The sequence below is a fragment of the Arachis ipaensis genome, chromosome B05 (assembly GCF_000816755.2).
Source record: "Arachis ipaensis cultivar K30076 chromosome B05, Araip1.1, whole genome shotgun sequence".
In the NCBI taxonomy this organism is placed as follows: domain Eukaryota; kingdom Viridiplantae; phylum Streptophyta; class Magnoliopsida; order Fabales; family Fabaceae; genus Arachis; species Arachis ipaensis.
The window spans coordinates 130,235,393-130,247,351 of NC_029789.2; the positions used below are offsets into that span (position 1 = coordinate 130,235,393).

An 11,959-nucleotide genomic window follows, 5' to 3' on the forward strand; every position below is an offset into this window, starting at 1 on the left:
TTTTATTTCCTTTTTGTCCTATGAATTCTCACTCATTACATTGTGAGTTTTGTGCTATTGTGCTATAGGAATTGGGAATTTCAATTGCTTGTTACCTACATGGAATGAAAGGAATTGACAACAAGATGTGGGTGCACAAGCTTTGGAGTCTCAAAAGCCTTGGAGAATACAAGCTTGGGTGAGATTTCAAGGAGGTTTGATGAGAGCTCTCGATAAATCTAACTTAAGGACAATAAACCAAAGTGTTAGGTGGGGGACACCCCACCATGGTAACATTGTTCTTACCCTTTTTCTTGTATATAATTTTGGTTTATTGTATTTTTCTTATTTTGATTTGCTTAGGATTAGTTTAATTTTTGAGTTTAGTAGGTTAATTTGCATGTGGGTCATGAAATTTTGAATGTTTGAAGGTTTTGGGGTTGAGATTTTGATTGAACTAAGGCTTGGTACCTTAGAATTTTAAAATTTTTTTTTTGGAAAACAGGCACCTGTGCGTACGCACCCACTTGTGCGTGTGCACAAGCTTGCATTTTCTGTGTCCTGTGCGTGCGCACTAACCTGTGCGCGCGCACACTAAGGCTTATGCCTTCTGCTCGCAGCGCCAGCACAGCTTGTGCGTGGGGCTCCCCTGTTTCCCTTGACATGTGCGTGCGCACCCGCTTGTGCGTACGCACCCGCTTATGCGTACGCACCCACCCATTTTCTCGCGCTTTTTGTGCGGCCGCACAGCAGTATGCGTCCGCACACTAACTTGAACTCTTTGTTGGGAGCATTGGCATAGCCTGTGCGCGTTCTCCTTCTCTTTTCGTTTCTGTGCGCGTGCACAGACTTGTGTGCGCATGCACACATGATTCCATGTTAAAAAAAAATCGTCCTCTGTGCGTGCGCACAGCTCTGTGAGTACGCACACTTTCATACCACCCTTCTTCCCGTGTTGGCGTTTGCAAAGCATATGCATACGCACTATTGTCCATTTTCCTTTCTGTACGCACGACGCACTCTCAATTCACCATCCTCTGTTGGGAGCACCGGCACAGTTGGTGCGTCCGCATTTCCCCCTTAGATGAGAACCGTGTGACTCCTCAGTACCCCTTTCCTCCTTCCCCAACGTTCATCCCTATCCTCTCCTTCTCCGTTTCAACGCCCACCACCCACCAACGAACCAACCGCCGCCGCTCACTACCACCGGCGACCATCCAGCCACAACCCTTTCTCTTCTCCTTTCGTCTTCTCTGAGCCATCCAACACCCACCATCTTCCTTATCACCACCGCGAAGTTCTCTACTTCTGTTTCAAATCTCCATCATTGTCCATCCGCTCTGCAACCGCGGCTTTCTCCTCCTCTCTTTCTTCTTCTTCCCCTCGCCTTCCCTCCGCAAGTCCACAACACCGCCGCGCCCCTTTCTTTTCTTCTTCCTCTCTTCTCACCTTCGCCGCGGGGTCACCACAACAACCAGACCATCACTCCTTCTTCATCACCCTCTTCAGCCTTCCCTGACCTCCAACCATCACCGTCGACCACGACCCTCTTCCTTCTTCTTCCCTTCGCAGCGCCGCCATTGCAACCTCCTTGGCTCAGCGCCGAACCAGTCTCTAGCCACACCAACCTCTTCTCATCTCTCCACGAACCCTGATCCACACCCCTGTCCGAACCCTGGAGCCGCCTAGGGCGATTGAACCTTCGGCGACACCACCCAGCACGCCTCAACACCTTCACTGTTTCGACGCCTCACCTCTGCGATTCCACCATCGCCGCACCCTCCTCGCCGAACCACATGCTGAGCACCACCGCACCCCAGGAGCTTACCCCTGCATCTCAGCCTCTGTTCCGCCACTGCCGCTTCTGCCTGCACCCCTGTTGAAGCCGCCACCTCTGGGCCGGCATCCATCTGCTTCCGAACCCCCCTGTTGCTCCATCCCTCCACCTCTGCTGCTGCACAACCCCCGCTTCCCCTATTTTGGCGTTTTTCTTTTCTATTCTTCAAACAGGTTTTAGTTTAACTTCTCTTTGTTTTCTTATCTGATTTACTTAGTTAGATTCGGATTTCTGTTTAGTGGATTCTAGGTTGTTAGGATAGGTTAGTTTAGTTTATTGGATTTTGATTTTAGCTTCAAGTGTTGGAAAAAAATTCTGTTTGCTGATGAATATTGCTGTTCGGGTTGCTGTTTATGATGTGGAATCACTGATTCTGATTTGATTTTTCTGATTGAATTGATGGTTAAATTGCTGTTGAGTTCATTTGGTTAGTTGTTTGACCGATTTTCTGTTGAACTTCTGAGATATTGCTGCTGGAATGGAAAACTTTCTTTGTTTGAAATTGGTTTCTTGAAGCTGCATAGTATTTTTGTTGCTTTATTCTTGCTGAGGGCTGCTATGAATTTCAATTGTGATTGATGCTATACTCTTGCTGATGGCTGTTGTTTGGAATGCACAATTTCTGGATTTTGTTTGCAGTGATGACAATTTTACTTAATGCATGAATTGAAGTTGTATTGCTGCTATTTTGTGCCAATTTGAACCTAATCACTTGACTCAGGATGCTTATTTGTTTAAGTTCATGTTGAATACTTGTGATTGGGTATGGACTTCAAAGAAAGAAATGCTGATTGAGTCCATTATTTTTCTGCATTGTTACTGTTTTGCTGCTGTATCTTGAGCCATTATTTGCTCATTGTTGCTGGTTGGATTGATTTTAATTGTTTGCTCATGTTTTCTTGCTGGAATTGGCTTATTTACTTACTTCCTATGAATTCATTATGATTTTTTGTGCTTTTAACTGTCAAAGAATTCATATGGAATCTGAATTGATTGTTTGAGTTTGGGGAAATAGGCCAATTTACTACTGAAATGCTGCCGAAATTTATCTTAATCTGTTTTCAATATTCATCTTTGATTCAATTAATTGATTGAGTTGGTATTTCATTGCTTTTGGTTTTCAACTGTTGTTAACTCAATTGAGTGACTATCCGGCTGATTGCTTCTTTGTTTTGGTTGTTGAATGTTGAGGTTTTTGCATTCACTACTCCGCTGCTATTCTATTTGATTGCCCAATTAAGCTGCATTGTGTTGCTTGAGCAAACAAGTTCTATTTGACGAATTTCTGTGTTAAAATAGACCCTTGTTTGCTACATGATCTCTGATTGCCTCAAGAACTTCTTTGCAAGTTTTAGTCATGCTTCTAACATTCTTTGCTTGTTTGTAATGCTAATTTACTTCTATGCATTGAATAGTTCAAGTGAATTTTTAAATTGACCATAAACTTGAAATTCTTTGGAAAATTTGAGCCTCTTTTGCATAAACTCACAAGATTGAAGGTTTTACATCTAAGTGGCTGAATTGATTCATTTTATTTTTGCCTAACTTTCATTAAGTCACTTAGATCATGAGGTTTTCAATTCTTGTTTCAACTTGTGACTTTTATGCTTCCTTGGAATTTGGTGTTTGAATATTCCTTGAGTAACTTATTCTCAATAGTTTTAACTTGCCAACACCAAATTGTTTTAATTCATGCCAACTACTTGTGATTGATATTTACTTGATTATGTGCTCTACACATACATGTGCATCACTTATTTTGGCATTTTGAATTGTTTAGAAGTGAATACAAACTTGCTTGTTTTGAAATTTTTGAAACTTTTTGGAATCAAGGAACTTGTGACTATGCACCTAACTTTTGATTTTTTCTTCCATTTCTTTTACTAACTTTTCCCTTCTTTTTACATAACATTTAACTTTTGTTTTCTTTTTCAACTAACTTTTTCTTTTCCTTCACCTAACTTTAAATTTTCTTTTCTCTTTCAATCAACCATTTTTCCTTTTTACTTAACTTTCTTTTTACTTTTCAACTAACATTAACTTTTAACCGTTTTCTTTCTCTTTGTGCATAGTAACAATGCTCCTTCCTTCTTTTATTCTTTGAGAACAAGCAAGTTAGCTTCCCTCACGTTCTGAATTTGATTGGAAGTTGTTTATGTTTGATTTAATTTGATTCTCATGTATGCTTCCATTCAAATTTTTATTATCTGTTCACTTCATATGTTGTTTTGTGACTTAGCTCTTTTCTTTTTAGCATCACCATCATTCTTGCAGCCACTCTATCGCCTAACCCACCAGCTGAAGGTGGAGGTGACACAATGACGACTCCTTCCACTCCGCATGATCGTGAGCACCGAGGACGGTGCTACATCTTAAGTGTGGAGAGGTTGTACATCTTCAGCAAGTGCATTTTGGGTGACAATTTTCATTTCTGAACACTTTATTAATATAGTTTCTTTTTATGTTTTTTTGGTACTTTGTATATATTTTATCCTTTTGAGAAATTTTTTACTTAGTTTATTGCACTTTTCAATTTTGCTTGTACATAACTTAGTATTATATAGTAGTTATGCATATTTTGACATTTTGCTCTTAATTTTGGCTTGTACATATGCTTTTTGGTTTTTAGTCTTGATTGTGATTTGGGATGATGTGATGATTGCACCTAAGTTTGGTTTCCTATATACTTGCTATTTTGGTTTGATTGAAATTAGAAATTAAACTTAGGATTTTTGACTTTTTCCATCCAATCACACTATATACATATATAGAATAAATGTTAGTCAAATTAATGAAGTTTCCAAAAAGCTTACTTTTTATATAGGGCATTGAAATTCAAATTGAAATGAGCTGAAATCTTTTGAAACTTGCATGATTTATACATTGTGGAATATGGTTTTTGAGTTGAAGAACATACAACATGTGAGTTTTTGAGCCTTATTGTGTGGTTATACCATTTGACCATTTATTTCATTCTTGTGTGTTGCTCTTCTCTATGATTGCAATCTTGGGTTTGTTTAATTCTATATATCCATTGTTTAATGTATATTTATGCATTTATGTGATTGATGCCATTATTTCTTTATAGCTCACTTAACCTAAATAGCCTACCATTTCATTCACCTTTATTTACCACTTTGAGCCTATGAATGCCCCCTTTTTGTTCTTTATTTTGCCACATCATTAACCTTAAGCGAAAAATAATTAATTGTCCTATTTGAATCTTTGAGTAGCTTAAGTTAGTGAGAGTGTGTGATGTTTAAGTGTGAGAAAAATGTGGGAACTTTGATTGATGAATAGGTGTTTTAATTGTTGTTGAAAAATATTGAAAATTTGGGGTGCATACTCATGTAATATTATAGAAACCATATGCATTGATATGTTGGTATATATATATTATGTTCAAAAAAAAAAAAGAAAAAAAAGAAAAAAAAAGAAAAAAAAAAGAGAAATAATGAAAAGGGGACAAAATTACCCCAATATGAAATTCAATAATAATCAATGTATATGTGATGGAATTGAATTTGATGCATGAGTGTGTGTATAGGTAAAAGTGAGATTGTGGGTAGTTAAGTTTGATATTAGAAGTTTATAGGTTGTGTGTGTATTAGGTGATAATTTAGGCTAATCAAAGATTCAAATGCAAGCTCACCTAGCCATATATACATCCTTATCTTTAACCTTAGCCTCATTACAACCTTGAAAAGATCTCATGATTTTTGCATATGTACATTAAATTTTTGTTGATTAGTTAGATGAAGAGCAAACTTTAGAAAACATGATTAAAGGAGAATTGAGTGGATTGACCCTAAACACTTAAGTGATTAGAGTGCATACACATATCCGGTGAGGGTTCAATCACTCAATCCCATATTTTCACCTTTGATCATTGTTATCTTGCAAGTTTTCTTAAATTCTTTTATATGACTCAATTCAATTGTGAATGTGATTTGGTTATGATTACTTTAGCCCTTGGTTGTATATAGATGCTTTCTTGAAAATTGATTTATTTGGACTAATTAAATACATATAGATAGTTAGATAGTATAGTTACATACATATAGATAGATTGCATATAGATAGTTACATTGAATATTTGTTGATTCTCCTTCTTCTTTTCCTTTGGTATAGCATGAGGACATGATATTGTTTAAGTGTGGGGATGTGATGAATCCACATTTTACGATATTTATTTGCTCTATTTGGATGTATTTCATCAACCTTTCTTGCATTTATCCATTGAAATAGCATGCTTTTGTGAATTCTTTCCTAATTGTGCTTAATTGTGAAAAACACGCTTTTCATGCTTAAATTGCCAATTTTAATTCACTTTTCTTCTATTCGATGCCTTGATATGTTTATTTGAGTGATTTAAGGTTTTGAAGGCAAGAATGGCTTGAGAAAGTGGAAGGAAAGCATACAAAGTGGAAGAATTCAAGAAATGAAGGATTTGTAAAGTTGTCAATCCTGACCTCTCAATACTAAATTGGTCATAACTTGAGTTACAGAGGTCCAAATGAGGCGGTTTCAGCGGCATTGGAAAGCTAACGTCTGGGGCTTCAAAACGATATATAATTTGCTATAGTGGACATAAGTTGAAGTGTGCGTACGCACAAGTCAGAAAATAGCAAGTGTGCGTACGCACACGTCCTGGCACGTGAGCTCATTAATTGCAAACCGCTGGGGCGATTTCTGTGCCCCCAAAACTCAATCCAACTCATTTCTGAAGCTATTTCAAGCCAAATTGAAGAGGGATGAAGGGGGGAGCACTTAGATTTAGGTTTTTACATGATTTAGTTAGTTTTTCTAGAGAGAGAAGCTCCCCCTTCTCTCTAGAATTAGGGCTTTTATCTTTATTCTCTCTTTAATTTCTCTCTTCAATTCTTGTTTTATTGTAGTTTCATTTACATTTTCATGTTTTATGCCTTTAATCTCTTAGTTTCTTTTGTTAATTTTACTTTCATGCTACTTTTAGTTTGTGAACACTTGTCATTTTTAATTTCATTTAATGCAATTTTGATATTTTGTCTCTCTTTAATGCTTGTTTGAGTTGTTATTATCATTTTATTACAATTGGTAGTTCTAGATTTATTTTTATTGCAATTTATGATATTTTTCTTTTTATGCATGCTAGGTGTTTGATAAAATGTTTCTTTTAGCTTTTGTCTAGTTTTTCACACTTTGGTTTGGAATTGGATAATTAGGTGACTTTGAGTCATAGATGTCCATTCGATGTTGTGATTAGAATTGTTAGTTGGTTTGGTTTCCACTAACGCTAGTCTTTCACTAAGTTAATTAGTGAGTTGATTAGGACTTGTGGATTGAGATCAATTATGCCCTTTTGACTTATTCTCGATGTTAGGATAGACTAATTGGGATTAATTCTTAGCAATTATCATGTTTGTAGTCTATGATTATGATAGGAATCCTTAACTTCTAATCATTGCTAAGAGTTCCTCCTTTTTTGCCACTTGAATTACATTTTTGATTTACTTGCTTTGAGCTTTAATTCCTTGCATGCTTCTTTACTTTCTTGCCTTCTGATTTTCTTGTCACTTGCAATCAAAACCCCATGCTTTTCCTCATAGCCAATAATATGACACTTCATTGTAATTCTTAGGGAGAACGACCCGGAAGTTTAAATACTCTTGGTTATTTGATTTGAATTGTGATTTATTTTTTGATTTAAACTTTGATTGTGAGAGTTCATTGTTGGGTTGGACTATGCTATTAACGAAGTGATTCTTATTTTGATTGATGCTAAACCGGCAATAATTCTCACGTCAGTAACTAGCGACGGTCGTCTCCGGTGAGAGATAAAGAGAAGGTTGGGACTGAGAGGATCTGTCGTAACCTAATTAAAAGGGTTAAGTACTTTTTTTGTCCCTAAGGTCCGGGGGAAAAATCAAAATTATCCTCAACCTTTTTTTGTTATTAAAATCATCCCCAACGCTCAGAAATGCTTTAAAATCATCCTCCCCTCCATTAAACAAAATTTAATGACACTTTTGGCCCTGAAGCCTTTGACGCTTCGTTTTTATTCCCAGGAAAAGGCTTCATTGTTTGATTAACATTACACACTTTGAAACTAATCTTTCACCTTCAATGATGCCCTAACAGAGGTTCGTGGTCGCCTGAGGAGTAGCGCTACTGCATTTGGATTGCGTGTGCAAGAGTGTGAGAAGAGGTCATTCTCGTGTAGTTATCTCGAATCAGGTATGTATTCACTATTTGTTTCGGTTTTGTGGAGCATGTACTTAATAATGTGTGATGGGTTTTGGTGGTTTACAAAAACTGGTAGGGTGTGATTTATAGTTTTTAGTGTTTTCGTTTTAGGGGATGAGAACCTTTAACCTAACTATCTACACTCGATTTGAATATGACAATGGGGCATTGGAGTATGATTCCAAAAATTTTCAATTTAATTTTTAAAGTTTTAATGATCTCAATTTAATTTTTAAATTTTTCAATTGATTCTGTGATGGAAATGATCGCAGGAACTAACGTGATTAAAATTTAAAAAATTTAAAAACTAAATTGAGATAATTAAAATTTCAAAATCTAAATTGAGATTCGAGTATAACTTCCCTAGCTAAAACGAGTATTTCTTTTTTGGTTAATACTCAAATTCGTCCCTGAAAGATCACGCGATTTTCATTTTCGTCCTCGAATGATTTTTTTAATCAAATTAGTCCCTGAAAGATAAAATGTAAGTCAAATTTGTCCTTCTGTCCGTTGGATGATGACATGGCACGTTAAGTGCCACGTGTCACTTGACATGTAAAAAAGTTTTTTATAGTCAAAATAGTCCTTGAAAGTCCAGATGTAAGTCATTTTCATTTCTCAAATTTTAAAAATTAGTCAAACTAGTCCTTATTCTTATATATTTTTTTTATTTTTCTTCATAATATTAAATTTGAAATATCTTTTGATACTACTAATTTTAATAGAAATGTAATTGACAAATAAAACATTAGTAATTGTATATTTTCTTCTTAAAATTTTTTTCAATAAAATTATCTCTCTCATTTAATTCTTCTCAAAATCTCTCTTATTCTTTTCTATTCTAAAACTTTTTTCTTACATTATTACATTTTGCTAGAATATATATAGCGCGTCAATGTATGTATCCCAAATCCTTGATTTTCCATGATTTCTCCATTTTGCATGCCTTTCTCTTCACTCCTTTGATCCATTCCTAGCCTTTTCAATCTGAAATCACTAGCAAACACATCAAGACATGTAGTGGAATCAAAGGTGAATTAAAATTAACTAATTAAGGGCCTAAAAAGTATGTTTTCACTCTTAAGCGCAAATTAGGGAGAATATATAAAATCATGCTATTTTAGTGGATAAATATGGGAAAAAGGTGATAAAATCCCCTAAATTCAGAATAGAATGCACCACCAAATAGTGGTGCATCAAAGATCATAATAAATTTTTGTGTGTTTTATATGTTTGAGATAGATTATATAATTTTTCTTTTAATATCACTACCATTATATCCTGTATGTAAGTAATACCGTAATGGAAAAAAAAAGATGTAGTAGAAAAAAAATAGTGATATAACTTTGTTTAGTTTAACATATATAAATTTTGATTTTGAGCATATAACTTTGTTTAGGTTAATAAATACATACATTTCAATTTTGAGTATATATATATTCCAGCAAAATGTAATAATGTAAGAAAAAGGTTTTAGAATAGAAAAGAATATGAGAGATTTTGAGAAGAATTAAAGAAGAGAGATAATTTTATTGAAAAAAATTTTAAGAAGAAAATATACGATTACTAATGTTTTGTTTGTCAATTACATTTCTATTAAAATTAGTAGTATCAAAAAATATTTCAAATTTAATATTATGAAGAAAAAATAAAAAAATTATATAAGGACTAGTTTGACTAATTTTTAAAATTTGAGGGATGAAAATGACTTACGTCTAGACTTTTAAGAATTATTTTGACTATAAAAATTTTTTTTACATGTGACACTGACCTGCCACGTGGCACTGAACGTGCCATATCATCATTCAACTGACAGAATGATTAACTTGACTTACATTTTATCTTTCGAAAACTAATTTGATTAAAAAAATTCTTCGAGGACGAAAATGAAGATCGCGTTATTTTTGAGGGTCGAATTTGAGTATTAAGTATTAACCCATTTCTTTTCTCTAATCTTAGTTTAGAACTAGAACATTATGCTACGGCTATGAGACGAGAATTTAGAATTGAGAATTAGAAACCCGGCTCATCCTTAAACGCTCCTTGTTAAGTATGGAGTGCTGCACACCTTGTGAATTCGTAAATCTGAACTCTTCATTTATTACATTTTATTTGAATGGTCTGGATTTAAAAAGGTAACCTGTTAATCAGGTTAATCATTTTTTGATAAGTTTTAGAGAATAAATTAATAAAAATAATACAAATAATTATTTAAATATAATTGTATTTTAATTTTTCATTCTATTACGTACACGTTGAGAATAATTTGAAATAAAAGATAATGGACTTGTTGTAACTGTCATGTATTTTGTGCTTTGATTGCGTTGTCATCTGAGAATCATGGCGCCTTCATGGAGACCGGGTTCTTCTACAGAATTAGTTTTACGTTTGGAGTTAGCCAACCAGCAGCGACAACAGACAGCATCTTCCTTTTCTATGGCAGCAATTTTTCGGACTTTGAAGGTCCATTTATGGTAGACGTGGAATGGGGTGGGTTCAAGAGCGTCAAAATCTGTGGCTAGACAGAACAATAGTGGAAGCACCTGCTAGCAAACAAAACAATGAAAATGCTTGAAGACATCACATCAACAATAATAGAATAACGAGGAAGTCGATCAAATTTTTCTGAGTACTTTTCTGGTGTAAAGATAGTCCTGTGTTAAACGAGCGAATTAGTTTTTTTTGTTAGTGCCGTTTGTTTGTTCAGCCCATGACAAAAAAAATAACAATAATAAATAAATTTAATTTACCTAATTACTTTTGATAGCAGGTTAACTTTTAAAGAGTGCTGCACTCTCTACTTTACCTAGAGTGCACTAGCTTTCGCCTTAGAAACCCTCCTAAAACCTCCAATTATTCTGAAGAAACTTTCCGTTTCCCTCTCATTACCGATGCCATTGATAAACACATATTCATCACTACCCACATATTCCTTCTCCTCCAATGCACCATCACCTTCAACTCTTGCTGTTGCTACCTTGGGATTCTTCAGCACCACCGCCACACCTTCTAAGTTCCTCCGCAAAACAACAAGCCATAGTCACATCCCAAGTTTCGGTTTTCCCGCAACCAGGAACACCCCTTTTTCCCGTTATGCTTCGACCATCAGAGCCAAAGCTGGAACCAGCGATTACTATTCCGTCTTGAATGTTAGCCGCAATGCTACTCTTCAAGAAATCAAGGCCTCCTATAGGAAGCTAGCTCGCAAGGTAACCTTCCCCCTTTTCAAGAAATTTATTTTTCTAGGGTTTCTGGGGTGTCGAATTTTAATGTGTTTTTGGCATGTTTAGCTGGTAATTTGTGGTTGAGTAAGTAGAAGTCTAAGATGAAAAGCTTGAAATGAAAATCAATCTACACTATTTTGGTATAGGAAAATATGAGATGGTATAATAATAATTTAAAAAAAAAAACGCACTTTCATTGTGGAGCATATCTACCGGTGAAATGTGTTCTTATTCTATGTCTCATCTTCTATTTTACACTTCAAAAGTTAAAACTACTCAACCAAGGAGACATGAAGATGAAGAAGCATCCTTTTATTTTGGAAGCCGAAATATGTTTCCTTACTCTATATATATATATATACACACTGGATCAATGAAACTCCATTGGCTGATCTGAACTAAAGAAAAGCTAAATTGGAAAGAAAGAGTAGAGGATGAAATGTTTTAGTTGGTCACTTGGCCTTCTTTGTTCAAATAATGTACTCTATTCTTTATATAGTTCTATTTCATCAAGCTATTTGCATTTTCTGGATGATTCCATTCTCTTTATGCCTCAATGCACCTGGACTCATTGCCATTAGTAATTTTAAATTGTTAACTTTTTGTGTTGTGATTTATCAATTTAACTGAATTATATAGTATAAAAGTTGTATTAAAATGTTTGTCGAGCCATTTGGTGCATTAATAGTTCTTG

General features: G+C 35.1%; 1 protein-coding gene and 1 long non-coding RNA gene across 2 annotated transcripts in view; both read left to right on the plus strand.

The window, feature by feature from the left end:
* LOC107644138 lies at positions 916 to 6,085 on the plus strand. Its single transcript, XR_001621222.2, has 2 exons — positions 916 to 1,989; positions 4,071 to 6,085. It is a non-coding gene; the product is annotated as an uncharacterized LOC107644138 (long non-coding RNA).
* The window catches only part of LOC107644139 (chaperone protein DnaJ), a gene marked incomplete in the record, with an annotated part of 5,714 nt that continues 4,616 nt past the window's right edge, over positions 10,862 to 11,959 (plus strand). The window contains 1 exon segment of the mRNA XM_016347944.2: positions 10,862 to 11,250. Coding sequence (XP_016203430.1) covers positions 10,933 to 11,250 — 318 coding nt within the window.